We start from the raw sequence: 14,868 nt of genomic DNA on the forward strand, positions 1-14,868 counted from the left end.
TACTTAATGTGAATTTTGGTATTTCAAATGTCCAGGGTCACACACATTTTTTTTTTTTTTTTAGGTAAATCCTTTATACAAATATTTCAAAGCAACCAGTGTCAGCATGACTGCCAGTAAAGGACCACTTCAACGGCAGGTGGCCAGAGGAGAAACTGAATATGTGCTCCCAGGTAATTGCACACGTCAGTGTTACCTAGCTCATTACCTAGCTCATTGCTGGACACCTGACAGGTGCCCCGGGAGAGTGCTCTCCTGTCCATGAAATAGGTTCATAAAACCTATTTCAATGCCTTTAATGGATTTTTAAACTTCTTATGAAGCATAACATACAGTGGATTTTGATGTTCTCCTGTCAACTCATTATTTATACACTGAATAATATGCCCTACATTCAAGAGTCATTTTAAGTACACAATTTTGTTGAATCTGAACATCAAGAATTATTCAGTGTTGGGATGTGTTAAATTCCCTGGCAGATAAAAGCTTGCTCTCCTCAGCGGCCTTCTTGAAGAAGCTCCAAGGGGAAGGCCAGCCCCAGTCTCCAGCTGACGCCTGCGGAGGACGCCTCCCCGCATCCCGCCTGTGGCCCGGGGGAACTGGTTCCCGCAGCCAGGCCCACCCAGGACGTAATTACCTTCCGAAGACTGTGCCTGTCGGTCCTGAGTCTCTTCCTGGGAGCGTCCTCAACTTCAGCATCTTCTATAGGGTCCTGTGTCCTCTTCGTGTGGTTTCTTTTTTTCCCGTTTAAGTTACCTTGGAATGGGGATGGGGGAAACTTACATGAAAAACCCTCCACAGCTGTCCTCTAGAGCACCGAGCAGCTGCCCAGCGCCTTCAGCGTGTAGCTCCAGCAGCGATGGGCCTCCTGAAACCCTGTTCATTTCCTCAGGGCCTAAGTACCACAGGTCAAACCTCTGCACTTTCCAAATGGCAAGTAGAAAATCCTTATCTCATCTAGGGATTATTATATTGGTATCTGTTACACTTTAATGTACTATAGCATTAAATCTAAATATAACCCAGTATTTTTACAAAATCCGTTAACACATTTCCTTAAAGAAGCATCTTAAGTGAAACAATCCATGTGTATCTGCAGACTAAGCGCCTTCTACATGTTTGCTTAACTGTGCCACATGTTAGGTGTCCTCAGGGAGACCACCTAATCTGAGACTTAAGGTGTCCGAACAGTACTGACAGAAAAACAAGACGTAAGGTAAGAATGCAGATTCTAGAGAGAGGACTAATTTGAACACGCCAAGGTTTATTTAACACAAATCCAGTGTCTCCATTTGCAGGACTGCTTTACAGAGGTTCAGGGTTTGCTCCTGGACTGTTCACCAAACATCTCCTGGGAGGGCAGTGTTGTCCTCAAACCCTACGGAGGGGGGCGGAGCACACCCGCCAGGAGGCTCAGGTCCCTGCGTCCAGCAGCCCTGGACTGATACGGGCCCGGGGCTCCGCCTCAGGTCCAGGCCCAACATTGCAAGAGAAGAGCAGAACCGGAGCGCTGGCCTCACCAGCTGCCAGTACCAGACTGGCATAAGCCGGCCTGAGAGTGGCCTTCACTAAGCTCTGGGCTGGCCTCAGGGGAACACCAGGAGAGGCCTGTGGAGCGGTGGCTGTGGATCCACGGGCCTGCCAGCACCTCCTCAGCACGTGTGCACTAGGTACAGCCCCCAGGGGAGGTGAAGTTGTAGTCCTTCGCCCTCTACATAAGGTCCTCCCCCTGTGTCGGGATGAGGCAGCGGTCGTTTCTTACAGAGATGAGCAAGATGGGCATCTGTCTGAATTCCTGACACTGAAAGGATGGGACAGCTGACACCATGGCCCATCATCTTGGGGTCCCTGAGAGGGAGGGCTCAAGGCCTGCAGGGCAAACACACACCTTACACACACTGGGGGCAGGGACCACCCATGCTCCTGTCTGCCAAGTACTCGGGATGGTGACAAAGTGGGACACACAATCAAGTCACACTCACTCTTCAAGGATAAGGTGAATCTGGCTTCAGTAAAACCTGACTATTCTTAAATCGGCAGTCACTGAAAAGGACACTTTTCTAGATGTAGTGTACTGATAGAGTCTGGTAAACTTCTTGCCTTTTAAAGAAAATACACAAATCCTAAACATCCTCCCTATTCTAAATCGTAGTATTCGCAACAAACCCTGAACAACTTGAATGAAGTTCACTATTGATATCATTAGATGGTTGCTGTGGAGTTCTAGAAAGCCCTAAAATCAAGATGGGAACACGTGCGAACAGAACAGGAAGGCAACACGGATGTAGGCCACCTCGGTGCTGACCGAGCTCGTGCCCACGAAGCTCGTGCCCACGAAGCACCCTGTCAGGCGGGTCTGGAGGCCTCTGCACGACTCTTCAATGACGAGCCTTGAGAGATGCAGAATTCTTTCGTATGCCCAAACACATCACACTTATCTTCCCATTACAGGTGTCAGTTTCCCACAGGCAGGGAGGACACACCCAACCGTGGTGACCTGTCTTCCCCAGAGCTCACAGCATTAAGCCTCCCTTCTCTTACCATAGGCCAGGGCAGAGCGGCACTTTTTGTTTCTTCGCCCTGAAGGCCTAAGAAAAGAACCAGAGGCTACCCACATTCAACGTCAGTCCACGGTCACCCTCCTCACCCTGTGAGCTCTCAGGCCAACAGGCCATGAACGGCCAGCCCCAGGGCCAGAGCGCCTGCCCACAGTGGGAAGCCCCCCACAAGGTGCAGGCGCAGCCCCAGCCGGGACGGCAGCCTCGCTGCAGGACAAAGGCCTGAGGTCTGACCCCGGCCCGTCACGTGAGCCTCGGCCCTGGAGGCCGCCTGGACTCCGTGCCTCCCTTCTGCTCCCTCACCACACCTCCCACACAGGCTGCAGGGGCAGGAGAACGAGGGGCCCGCAGGGCCACAGAGGATCCCATGGAACAGCTCTGGCGACAACGAGCAAGGAGACCAGGCAGCGGAGGTTGCTTTACTGTGACCGCTGCACTCGGGTCAGAGCCGGAGCGCAGGCCGCCACACGGCACACACCACGGCTACGCAGAGGACATGAGCACAGAGCTACGGTTACCAGAGTCTTCTTCAGACGGGGACGGGGCCACGAGGGCAAACTTGGTGTGATAGCGTGCTTTCTGTTTCTCGTTGAGCATATTCCACTGGGATCCAAGCAGCTCTTCAATCTCCTCGGCAGAGGCGTCCGGGTGCTCAGCGACAACCTGCGGACACAGGAAAGGTGCGATAGGAAGGCTGGACGCCCGAACTCACACAATGCGCGCGGCACGGCCCCTGGCTACTCAGCACGTGGTGCTCTCACTCCCACGTCATGGAACTATGTCCCATAAAGGCTTCAAACAAAAACAGTGTTTAACTGATGTGTAACTCATTGAAAACAGCGCTGGTGGAAACAATTCCAGCTTATTTGTGTAAATGCAGGCAATGATAAGTGATAAGAGAAAAAGTAAACTTTTCCAAAATCACTAAACTGTCGGTAACTTGCAATTTCCTAGGCAGCCTTGAGTAGCCAGCAGGAGGAAACACCACCTCTGGGTGCAGGGGCGAGCCCTTGGCTGGTTTTCTCACTGGCTGTAGCACCAACCCTCCTCCTTTCAGGTCCGCGCTCAGGAGGGCGTAGACGTGGCCAAGGAGCCCCGCCCCGCTGCACCCTGAGACAGCCACTCCTCACAGCCGGGACACAGAGCTCCCAGGCCCTGCAGCACACAGGAGATGCAGATCCTCAGGCCCCGCTCCGGGGACGCGCATCTTCACAAGGTCTCCAGAAGAGCCCCGTCACTGGGCTGTGAGGAGTGGGTCCGGGCCGTGCACTGTGATAATCGGTGCGGGGCGGGGGGAGGGGGTTAGGGTGTAAAACTATGGTGCTCAGGTCCCTGCCAAGGCCGCTCCAACCCAGCGGACCTGCTTCTGCTATTTTAAAGGTTTCCCATGGGTTCTGATGTGCCCCGACTTTGAGGACCACCAACAGCAGGGTGCGAGGTCCGTAAACCGCAGCCACAGAGCAGATCTGACCCACCTTCCTGTTTTCGTACGGCCTATAGACTAAGAATTGAGTTAACATTTTTAAATGTTGAAAAAAATCGGGGAACCCCCGATGGTCCAATGGTTAGGACTCAGGGCTTTCACTGCTGAGGGCACGGGTTCAATCCCTGGTCAGGGAACTAAGATCCCGCAAGCCACACGGCATGGCAAAAAAAAAAAAAAAAAATCAGAGGAGAAATATTTCATAGCACGTGATAATTAGAGGAAATTCGAGCATCAATGCCCACAGTAAAGTCTTCTCTGAACTCGGCCGCAGGCATGAACTCCCAAGTCCTCCGCGGCTGTTTGCAGGCTACGACAGCAGAGCGGAGGAAGTGCAACAGAGACCTCTGTGCCCCAGGCCCTTCCAAGAAAGCTTTGCCGACTGCGTCCGAGCACTGGCTGCTGGCTTGGGAGCCAGAGCCCAGGTTCAATGTGGCTCGTCCGCCACAGCTCTGAGAAGTAACTTGGGTAAGGGAAGGTGTGTCTCCACTGCCCTCTGTGACGGACTTACTGTGACACTTCATCAGTGGGTTGGTTCCTGTCACCACCTGGACCTACTACTTGCCCAGCCAACACGGCAGCCTCTGCCCCCAAACGCAAGCCCCAATCCACAACTCCGCCCCACAGATGGCTTCCTACGGCCTCCAGGGTCCCCGCGCCTCAACACGCCCACCTTGGCCCTGCCAGACACCAGCACCCCAGCAACTCTGCACGTCAAAGCCCGGCTCCGGCTCCCACGCTCCCCCGGGCATCCCTGTTCCCATCCTGCGCCTGCCTGGGTGTCTCCAGCCCCACACACGCCTGCTCTCTCCTCTCAACTTGGGGCACCCTCCCCTCCCGCCCAGCCTGCCTGCCACCCCACCCGCGGCCCCCAACACTTCCAGCATCAAAGATCTGAGACCCTCGCGGCAAAGGCTTCCATGCAGAGCTGCAGATCCAAGACTCCTGGAGCACAGCACATGCGTCTGCGGGGCTGTCGCCCAGCCCAGGCCACAGCATCCCCGATCAGAATGAAGGGTAATGTAAGTGCTCGCAGCTGCTTCCCCAAACAGGACTCCGAAGCCCCAGAGGTCACCCTGCCCCTCGCACCTGAAGCCCGTGCCAGGCTGGCCAGCTCCGCTCCTGCACGTCCTGTGCCTGCCCACCCTTCCTGGCTCTCCATCCTGTCCGCTCACCGCTGACGCTCCATCCCAGAGGGCCCCCAGCCCAGGCCGCCGCGGGTGGGACTCCTGCCGCTGCGCGCCAGCCAGGCAGAGGTGCACCCACTCCCGTCAGCCCGCACCCATGCGCCTGAGCCACACGCCGGACGGCCCCCCACAGGCTGGGCGCACAGCAGGCTGGACCCGCTGACTGCACGGGCCCACGCGCCCGGAGACCTCCCCCTCCGCAGGCCGGCTGCAGGCGTCCTTTCAGCTCTCAGCCCGGCGCTGCCCGCTCGCACCCATGCAAGCAGCGCTCCGCCAGGACAGGAGATGCGCTGGCCACAGCTGCCGCCGGCCCGCGGTGCCCGCCTCCTGGGAGCGCCCAGGCGTTTTCACCCTCACCTCTGCTGGGCCCACGAGGGCCACGACCGCTCACCCCAACGCACAGTCTCATGAGGACGCCACACAGCACAACCGCTACAGGCTCTGCACGCGGGCACAGTCGGGGCCGGGTCCCGGTCTGCCTCCCGCCTGTGTCACTTCACTGCGGAGGGGTGGCTTCACCTCCTCGCGCTCAGCCAGGAGACAGGGCTCGCTGTGCTGTCACGAGAGCCGAACGGTTCCTCACGACAGTGTACTGGCAAGGTCTCCAACACGCGGAGCGCTCCACCACCACGGCCACCACTGTGTTTCTGATAAACTGTTTGAGACACACAACAGTACGGACAAGCAGCAGTCATCACGGCTGGCGCGGGCACAGCCGCCTGGCAGCCTCGAGCCCAGGCGCGGCGCCCGCAGGGGAGGAGGGGGTCGGGGGAAGCAGGCCCCGCGTGGAGCGAGGTGGTGAGATGCCTGCGCGCGGCTGGGGGAGGCGGTGGTTGTCCTGGTGGACACTTCCACAGTAGGTGTCCAAGCACAGCCTGGCCAAGAGCAAGGGCAGCCCCCGGAAGATGCCTCAGAAAAAGCCCGACCACACGCCGACAGGCTCGGCGGGCCGCAAGGCTGCCCACAAGCTCGCCCAGAAGCTGAACGCCCAACTGCGACGGGCGCATCCGTGTCGACGAGTCCTGGACCCCGACAGGCAGCATCACTCGCCCCACCGCCAACCTCATCGCCAGCAGGAGCCGCAGGTCCCACCCTGCCCGTGCCCGCGGCTCTTCCTCCTCTGCTCACCCAGGCCCCTGTCCTCTCTTGTCCCTCAGACCTTCTCCTGACCATTGCTGATCAGGGGGAGGGGGGCTGCTCCTTTGTGAGGGTCTCGGTCCCTGGAGCCAGCAGGCCCTGGCCCCTCTGTGACAATGCTGTCTGGGGACCCAAGAGCTGCCCCCTCCTGTTCAGTCCATCTACCCTTCCAACCTCTGACTCCCCTGCCTGGTCCTGGGCCTCCCCTGACCTTGGAGGTCGGCTGGCTGCCTCAGGCCTCCCCGCTCTGGCAGCACTCAGCCCCTCGCGGGGAGGGGAGACTTGCAGGGACCGCCCTCCAGCTGCCTCTGGGCCTGGGAACAGCTAAGCAGGGTGGAGCCCCTCCCCTCCTCCTCAGCCACTGAAATGGGCAACAAAGGCTGGATTGGGGGTTTGTGTCCCCCTCACCCAGTCCCTTTGTAATGTTCATTAAAGCCTTTCCACTCCTTGGGAAAAAAAATATATGGAAAACCAAATACCCACAAACCCACACAGCTAAAATGTCACCAGCACGACCCGGGACGCCGTGGGCTCCTCAGAGGTTGCTCGCCCCTCCCCCGGCCTCCTCACACGTCTTCTGAGAACCTCCCGCGAGCCTCGCCTCTGTCCCCGGGCCTCCCTCCTGCCATCCGGCAGAGCCACTGGACGGTGCAGACACGGCCACACAGGACTTCCAAGTCTAGGGCGTAGAAGGCCTCCACCTGCCCCCTGTGACCACCTGCTGGGGGCACGACTGGCCTCCGAGTGGAGAGCAGCACCTTGCAGGAAGGTCCTCTGGCCCACTCTGGCCTTCAGATGAGGCTGCAGCCCCAGCTGACACCCTAACTGCGACCTCATGAGAGACCCTGAGGCAGCACCACCCAGCTGAGCTGCTCCCAAACTCCCGACCCAGAAACACCAAGACAAGCAATGCGTGTTGCTCTCTTAAGGCACTAAGCTTTGCGGTGACCTGTTACGCGGCAACAGACACCTAACACAAATGTTCATGCAGAGCTGAGACCTAAAACAGTGGTGCAACTCCAATGAAGCTGTAAAAATCAGGGACAGAGAAAGTGGGAAGAGGCTTCAGAAATCAGAAACTGAGGCGAGAAACACCTGCTGATAAAAGTGCTACCAACACTGGTGCCTTAGTAAACTCTCTCCCCTCGCGGGAGGCCTCACCCAGCCACTCTCACCTCCTCGTGTGCAAACCACACACGGGCACGGCACGGCTGCTGGCAGCTGTCCACCAGCCTCGCCAGCTCCTCACAGGCCACGGACCCGTCTCCCAGCACATGCCTCTCCCCCACCTCCAGCCCCTGGAGCGGCATTCAGGAGCAGAGGGAGCTGCACGTCCAAGCTAAGCCTGCTGGACGAAGACGGACCATCAAAACGTGTTAACAAAGAGCTCAACCCGTTTCAAGAAGCTCTTCATTTGCAAGAAGAAAGCTGGAAATGTGCAGCAAAAAAAAGGAGGCAAGTGGCAACCAAATGTCCTTGACAGTCACAGTCTTCTATCTAGTGACCCCAGAAAAGGAGGCTCCGTCCGCTCTGTCCCTCAAGGGCTGGCCACTGATTAACAATTACCAACCAAACAGAAACCATCCTTGGGTGCACCACCACTCTCCAAAAAGAAACCCCTAGAAAGACCCAGATTATTCTACAGGATGGAATCAGGGCGCAGCTTCCTCAATTCAAGTCTAGAATTACTCATTACAGGGCCAGCACAAACACACTTGTTAATAACAGGTAAAGAATATCCTAGTAGCCATCACTTTTCTGACAACATGGAATTATCAAAGCCCACCAGCACCCAAACCCAGACAGGAGGGGAAGGGCTCATGGGGCTCACCCCCCGCAAAGACCAGGGAGAGGCAGCAGAACTGAACTGTAACTGTGCACCTTCAGTTTGGTGTTTGCACTGAGCGTGATGCCCATGGCAAAGCTGTGCAGAATGGGCTCTGGAGGGATGCTCAGAGGCAGAGAGGCTGTGCTGTGAGCTGCAGGGGGTCTGGGTGCACAGCACAGCCCCACGCGGCCGCCTCTGGCGTACAGCTCGTGAGCAATCTCCGCAGTGATAAACTTCTTGGTGCGTCTCGCAGTGCTGGAAGGGTTGACGGAGAGCAAGCTGGTTCCGCAGAAGTAAAAGGGATGGTCTTTGGAAAGTGGTCTGAATGCTCTTTCACACTTTCAAACGAGTGGAGACTGCGCGGAGATACGCAGGGACCAGGAAGAGGCCGAGTGCGGCCGGCTGGCGGTGCTGAGCTGTCACGGCCACGCCCTGCTCCCGGCTCCCCGGGCGTGATGGGGGTCCAGCTTCAAATACGGGTGTCGCACAGCCTGACCTTACAGCTCGCACCTCACTCACAGCAGGCCCGGCGCGGTAAGTGCACACTGCTCCGTGCTCCGGCTGGTCCCCACCCACAGATCCCCGCCAGGTGTCAGCACCTGCACAGAGGCGCGGACCTGGAGCTACACCCGGACTCTGCGTGGATGCAGGTAGGCAGGTAGGCCAAACAAAACAGTGGGTATGTTGCACTTTTCACACTTTCGGTGACGGGATCTGCACATCCTTCAGCAACTTACTCTCCTCCTGGACGTGCAGTAAGTCTAGAGTTACGTGGCAGGACATGCCACCATCTGTCATTCCTTCCACAGCGTCTTACAGTTCTGAACACTGTGCTGCCTCCTTGGGCGCGAGGGCAAAACTCCTCAAGGGTAAATACCTTGCGGTGAAGTTACAAGACAAAGAGAATGTGCATCTTCAATTTCACTGGCTATTGCCAAATTTCTCTTGAAGCTAGGTGTAAGGAATGATCCTCTGCCAGCCCTGCATGGGGACTCCCACCGTGGCTTCATCTCCTTGACCACAGAGGCGCTGGGCTTGTGCCCACTCGCCTCACTATGACCGCGACACGAGGTTCCCTGCTGTTCCCGGGCTCAGCAGCCTCTCTTTGTGAACTCACTGGCCATCCAGGTTCTTCTGTAAACTGTCCTTCTCAAAGCCTTTCCACTCTGCCCTTCAGGGTCGCTTGAGCTCTGCACATATAGCTTTCATCTCATTTTAACGCAGCTCCTTTATGATCAGTCTGCCTTAAGAAACCCTCCCCCACAAAGAGACAAAGCTCTTCTCCCGTGTTGGCCAAGCTCTGACCTCACCGGTGCGGTCCCAGTGCCTGTCCTGAGCAGCGGCCCACTCAGCTAGCCAGCAGTCCTCTCCCATCTGCCTCCACACGCTTGCGAGTCTGCTTCTGGGTTCTGCTCTGTGCAGTTTTCGGTAACAGAACTTCCTCTGTGTGGGGCAAGTCCTCCGGCTGAGCTCTCTTCAAACGTGGCTATGCTAGCGTCTACTTAAAAAGGCAGAGAAGTGCCTTTTGGGAGTTCTCCCAGGATGATACTGGATTTACAGTCTAGCAGAGGAGAGGTGACAACGCCGACCCCAGAACACCGCTCTGAACACCGTGCGCCTCCTATTTATCTCTGTTCAGGTCTGCTAAAATACCAGCCATTCTTCTCCAAAGTTAGACGTATTCTGTCATATTTATCCCTTGGTACCTTATTTTGTTACTATCACAGACACCACATTTTTGGCGTTCCACTTCCTCTCTGTGTGTTGCTCTCATCTCTCCCGGTGCCGGGAACTCTTCCTGAGTCTCAAGGTCTCCTGTACACTCCCTTGAGTCTCCACATGGACCGCCTCCTTTACAGTCAGGCCTCTCTATTTTTTTCTCCTCTTACTGTACTGCCAGTACTTTCACTACAACATCTAATGTCAGTGGTGACAGAAGGGTATCCTGCCTTGTTCATGATTAGAGAGAGAATGCTCTACAGTTCCTTCAATACGTGTGATGCTTAAAGTTTCTGATACTCACCCTCCAGCAGATTACAGGAAGCTCCCTTCTAATCCTGGCTTGCTGTGTGTGTATCAGAAAGCAATGACTTGGGACTTCCCTGGTGGCGCACTGGTTAAGAATCCACCTGCCAATGCAGGGGACAGGGGTTCGAGCCCTGGTCCAGGAAGATCCCACGTGCCGCGGAGCAACTAAGCCTGTGCGCCACAACTACTGAGCCCGCACTCTAGAGCCTGTGCTCCGCAACAGGAGAAGCCACCACAATGAGAAGCACGTGCACCGCAACGAAGGGTAGCCCCCGCTCGCTGCAACTAGAGAAAGCCCACGTGCAGCAACGAAGACCCAATGCAGCCAAAAATAAATAAATTCAAACAAACAAACAAACAATGACTTCTGGAGAATTCCCTGGTGGTCCAGTGGTTAGGACTCTGCACTCTCACTGCCAACGGCCCAGGTTCAATCCCTGGTTGTGGAACTAAGATCCCACAAGTTGCGTGGCTTTTCTCAAATGCCTTTTCTCCACCTACTGAGATGATCATTTAATGTGCGACAGCAAATCACAATAACAGATTTTCTAACATTACACCTGCCTTACATTCCTGAGAAAAGTCCCACCAACCCACTCACTTCAAGTAACAGTGAAGAACCAAAGATGGCGGCCTAATCCCTTTAGTTCCTTACAATGGAATCAAGCCTGGACCATGTCCAAAGAGACGGTTTATTCTATAAAAATGATTAAGAACGCTAGTCAAATGTCTTCGTCACTGACACGGTACTGCCCTTCAAACGCCATGGCGCCAGTGGCTGCGTGCGGTTCTGTAACCGCCTCCTGGAGAAGACGCTAGCCCAGGACCAGACGTCCAGGATAAGGCCGAGCTTCCAGCAATGAGCAGCCTGCCTCCCGCTGTCCCTGTGGGAGTATTTTCATAACCCGGAGTGCAAAGGTAAATATCGTTGCTCCCAAGAGTTAAAACGGCCGTTCCCTAACAACACTTGCTTATTAGATCTAAAATCGACAGAAGGCTCGCTACAGACTGTGCTGATAAGGCTGAGAAACAGGTGACTCTGCACTGCAAGGGATGTCCCTCAAATGCAGAAACTCCCCAGAATGAAAACACAACAACTCAGAAGCCATCACAACACCGACCTCGTCCCTGTGCTTTTGACAGAAGACCAGAAACTGGGACGCCGCATCGCCCTTCCTGCTTCTCGGAGTGGAGGCCATGGCCTTCTTCCTCCCTGGAGGAGACCCCACTCCTCGCTTGGGCTCGGCCTCTGCCATCTTTTGAGGAGTGTTTTTTCCTGTCCCCGGGTCACTGTCTTGGTTCTCAGCAGAGCAGGACAGCTGGGCTCTCCGCCTCCTCTTGACAGGAACGCCCTCTTCCCTCGTGGACTTCGGGCTGTCAGCAGCTTCTTCCCTGACTCCTGAGGACCCTACCATTTCTCCCAGAGACTCCACAGCAACGCCTGCCTCCTTGGCCACGTGGGGGTTGAGATGGAGCTGGTCCCCCACGTAAAGGAAGGTGAACTTGGCTTTCCTCTCCTCTACGGACATGCTTGCAGCTGCTTCTGCCTGAACGATGCCCATTGCCCACTGGGCCCTCAATTTCCCTGAAATAGGTTTCAACAGCTGAAAAGAGAACATAAGACATTGTAAGTTTCATTATATAAACATAAAAGTTAACCCACTTTAAAGAAGAATACTTTTAGAATTTCAGATAAATATAGAAATCAAAAACTACAAAAACCCATTAACTCGAAGGTTTTTGACAGAGTTCAGACCAGTAAAACTCTACTGTTTCTTTAAACTAGAAATCAATTCCAATTACATTTAACCAACACTCATATATAATATTATATACATGTTCACATACAGATATATATAAAGGAAAACAAAAATTATAAAACGATTATCTCTGGGAGTCATCAAAGGAGTAAAAAGGACAACCTGTGTCTCTAAAGAAACCTGCCATACTGTATAACACAGCACACTTGGCAAAAGTAAACAGTGACAGACATAAGAAGCCGTTACAACATTTCAACCAACCACAGGTTCAAAACAAGATAAATAATTAAGAATAGAAATAAAAGTTTTGGTCTAGAATTATACTTAAGGAACGTCTATCACCTTAATTTTCTCAGCTTTCGTGGGTGCCTGCTTGGCACTTTCCTGGCATAAGTTTGCAAACTGTCCTTCTCCTTCAAAAGCTACAAGGCTCTTCTCAAATATCCAAGCTCTTTCTGGGGCATCACCAAAGAACTGTACGTGATACTGGCGTGCACTCTTTTTCTGACCTAGTTTTTAAAATAAAATGTTAGAACTTGAAAGTTGGAATTTGGGATGAAATTAGGCAAATCTATTAATAATTACTGATATACAGTTAGGAGCTGCTTTGAAGTTGCTTTATTGGGTGCTGTTGGAATCCGTTAACCTCAAAATAAGTCCTGCTCTTCTTCTCCCCACCACACTCCACCCCAAAAGGGGAGACACATTTACGAGACTTAGATGAGGTTCAAGACCGACTGGGAAAGAACGCTGACCAGATTCACTCCTCATCCCCTCCCTTCCAAGAGCCACTGAAGAAGACCCCAAATAAATAAGACGAGAGAGGACAACAGCAAAAGGGGACCGGGCAGCAGTGAGGGGACACAGGCTACTGTTCACAGCCTGGGTTCAAATCCCAGCCCTCCCACATACCAGCCGGGCGGCCCTGGGCCGGCCACTCACTCACGGCGCTCAGAGGGGGAATAAGGGCATTGATGACCTCCCAGGGCAGCCATGAGGCCACAGAGTAACCCCTCACACGTGCACCGCTGTTACTCTTAGCAGGAAGAAGCAGCCACATCCTCAGTGCAGACAGAAGGAACCTGGTCCCCAAACCCAGAAGGAGGAGTGCCAGATTCGGCTGGGGTGGAGTGAGGTTGAAAACAGCTGGTTCAAAGGTCAGACCTCTGTGCCAAGGTGGGGAAGAAAGGCAGATCTCCACTGGGGAAATGCCAGTCCCTGTTCCCTCACACAGAGCACTGGCCACAAAATATCACAGGACACTCCCAAGAGAAGCCGTGCACCAGAGGAAAAACCTCTCCACTGTGTCTTTTCTCCAAAAGTTGGAGCTTCCCCCAACTAAGCGACCACCAGCCAGCCAGACCCTGTAAGATAAGCTAACAGTCTCCCTACACACGGGCTGCAGGCAGCTGAGTGCAGCCCTCTCAGACACAAGCGCAGCGCCAAGGTCTGCCCCCGCAGGACCCAGAGAAGCCTCTAACATGAATGATTCCAAAACACACAGAAACAAACAGGCTCTGCAGGACCACAGACACTATGCCAGGAAGAGATGACACCTGACAGAGGGGGACTCTAGTTTGCTATGAGAAGAGAACAAAGACAAAGAAAGAGCTACGAGAAATTTTAAAATACAGTCATGAAAATAAAACTCAAGAAGAAAGCTTGGGGCTTCCCTGGTGGCAAAGTGGTTAAGAATCCGCCTGCCAATGCAGGGGACACGGGTTCAAGCCCTGGTCCGGGAAGATCCCACATGCCACAGAGCAACTAAGCCCATGTGCCACAGCTACTGAGCCTGCACTCTAGAGCCCACAAGCCACAACTACTGAGGCCGTGTGCCACAACTACTGAGCCTGCACTCTAGAGCCCGTGTGCCACAACTACTGAAGCCCGCGTGCCTAGAGCCCGTGCACTGCAATGAAGAGTAGCCCCCGCTTGCCCCAACTAGAGAAAGCCCTCGCACAGCAACAAAGACCCAGCGTAGCCAAAAATTAATTAATTAATTAATTGGAAAAAAGAAGAAAGCTTGGATGGAAAGTTAAGAATAAAATAAAATCCAAAAAAATTTAAAAAGTTAAGAAATCTCCCAGAAAGAAGAAAAAGATTAAAATGAAAAAATCTACTCTCATAAGAAACCCACAGGATCAATCCAGGAGGTATGATACCCAAATAACTGGCCTTCTAGAGAGAGAAACAGAGAAACTCATCAGAGAATTAACAACACAAGAGCACGTCTCAGAACTAAAACCCCCCCTAAGTGCCTCATCCAATGGGTGACCCACATCAGGGCACATCCTTGTGACATTCAAGCTATTGGGGGAGGGGAAGAGAACAGCTTCCATGTTCATGAAATGAGAAACAGAATGGCAAGGTACTTCAAGAGCAACTCTGGATGCTAGAAGGAAATGGAGTAATACCTTCAAAATTCCGAGAAGAATTATTTTCAACATAAAATTCTACACCTAGCCAGATCATTAACTGAGTGTGAGGAGAGCGAAGCAGCACCCTCCGAACCACAGGAACTCAAATGTATCAATACCCACCATTTACACTTCCTTAGGATGCCAAAAATGTACTCCAACAAAAAAGGAAAACTGACCACGGAAGAGCACAATGTGGCACCATGGAAAACAGTGCATGTAACTCAGTAAAGCATCTTAAAGAAAGTCTAAGATTACTACTATGCAAAAGACAGAGTGCCAGTAATAGAGTTAGGTAGGAGAAAGGGAGATTCTAGGAGAGAGCTCCAAGGGAAGAAAAGAGGAGAGGAAAGAATTCTTCCACACTGAAAGAAAATCTTGGCAGCAAGGAAAAAGGTTAAAAAATGAGATCTGGGCTTCCCTGGTGGCGCAGTGGTTGAAAGTCTGCCTGCTGATGCAGGGGACGCGGG

At 53.7% G+C, this 14,868-nt stretch overlaps 1 protein-coding gene across 11 annotated transcripts in view; it reads right to left on the reverse strand.

The window, feature by feature from the left end:
- The window catches only part of NSD2 (nuclear receptor binding SET domain protein 2), a 76,414-nt gene that overhangs the window by 29,809 nt on the left and 31,737 nt on the right, over positions 1-14,868 (reverse strand). For 10 of the 11 annotated variants that reach the window (XR_003432315.1, XR_003432317.1, XR_003432316.1 and 7 more), the window contains exons 4-7: positions 12,324-12,490; positions 11,343-11,825; positions 3,077-3,221; positions 638-756 (exon numbers count right to left, since the gene is read on the reverse strand). Coding sequence is in view for 8 of the 11 variants with exons in the window: in XM_027103933.1 (XP_026959734.1) it covers positions 638-756; positions 3,077-3,221; positions 11,343-11,825; positions 12,324-12,490 (914 nt within the window). In the remaining 3 variants the exon portion in view is untranslated. The remainder of the gene's footprint in view (positions 1-637; positions 757-3,076; positions 3,222-11,342; positions 11,826-12,323; positions 12,491-14,868) is intronic. The other variant, XM_027103936.1, reaches the window with a different exon arrangement.

This window comes from Aethalodelphis obliquidens, unplaced genomic scaffold (assembly GCF_003676395.1).
Source record: "Aethalodelphis obliquidens isolate GAN/ISIS:26980383/991018 unplaced genomic scaffold, ASM367639v1 scaffold6, whole genome shotgun sequence".
In the NCBI taxonomy this organism is placed as follows: Eukaryota; Metazoa; Chordata; class Mammalia; order Artiodactyla; family Delphinidae; genus Aethalodelphis; species Aethalodelphis obliquidens.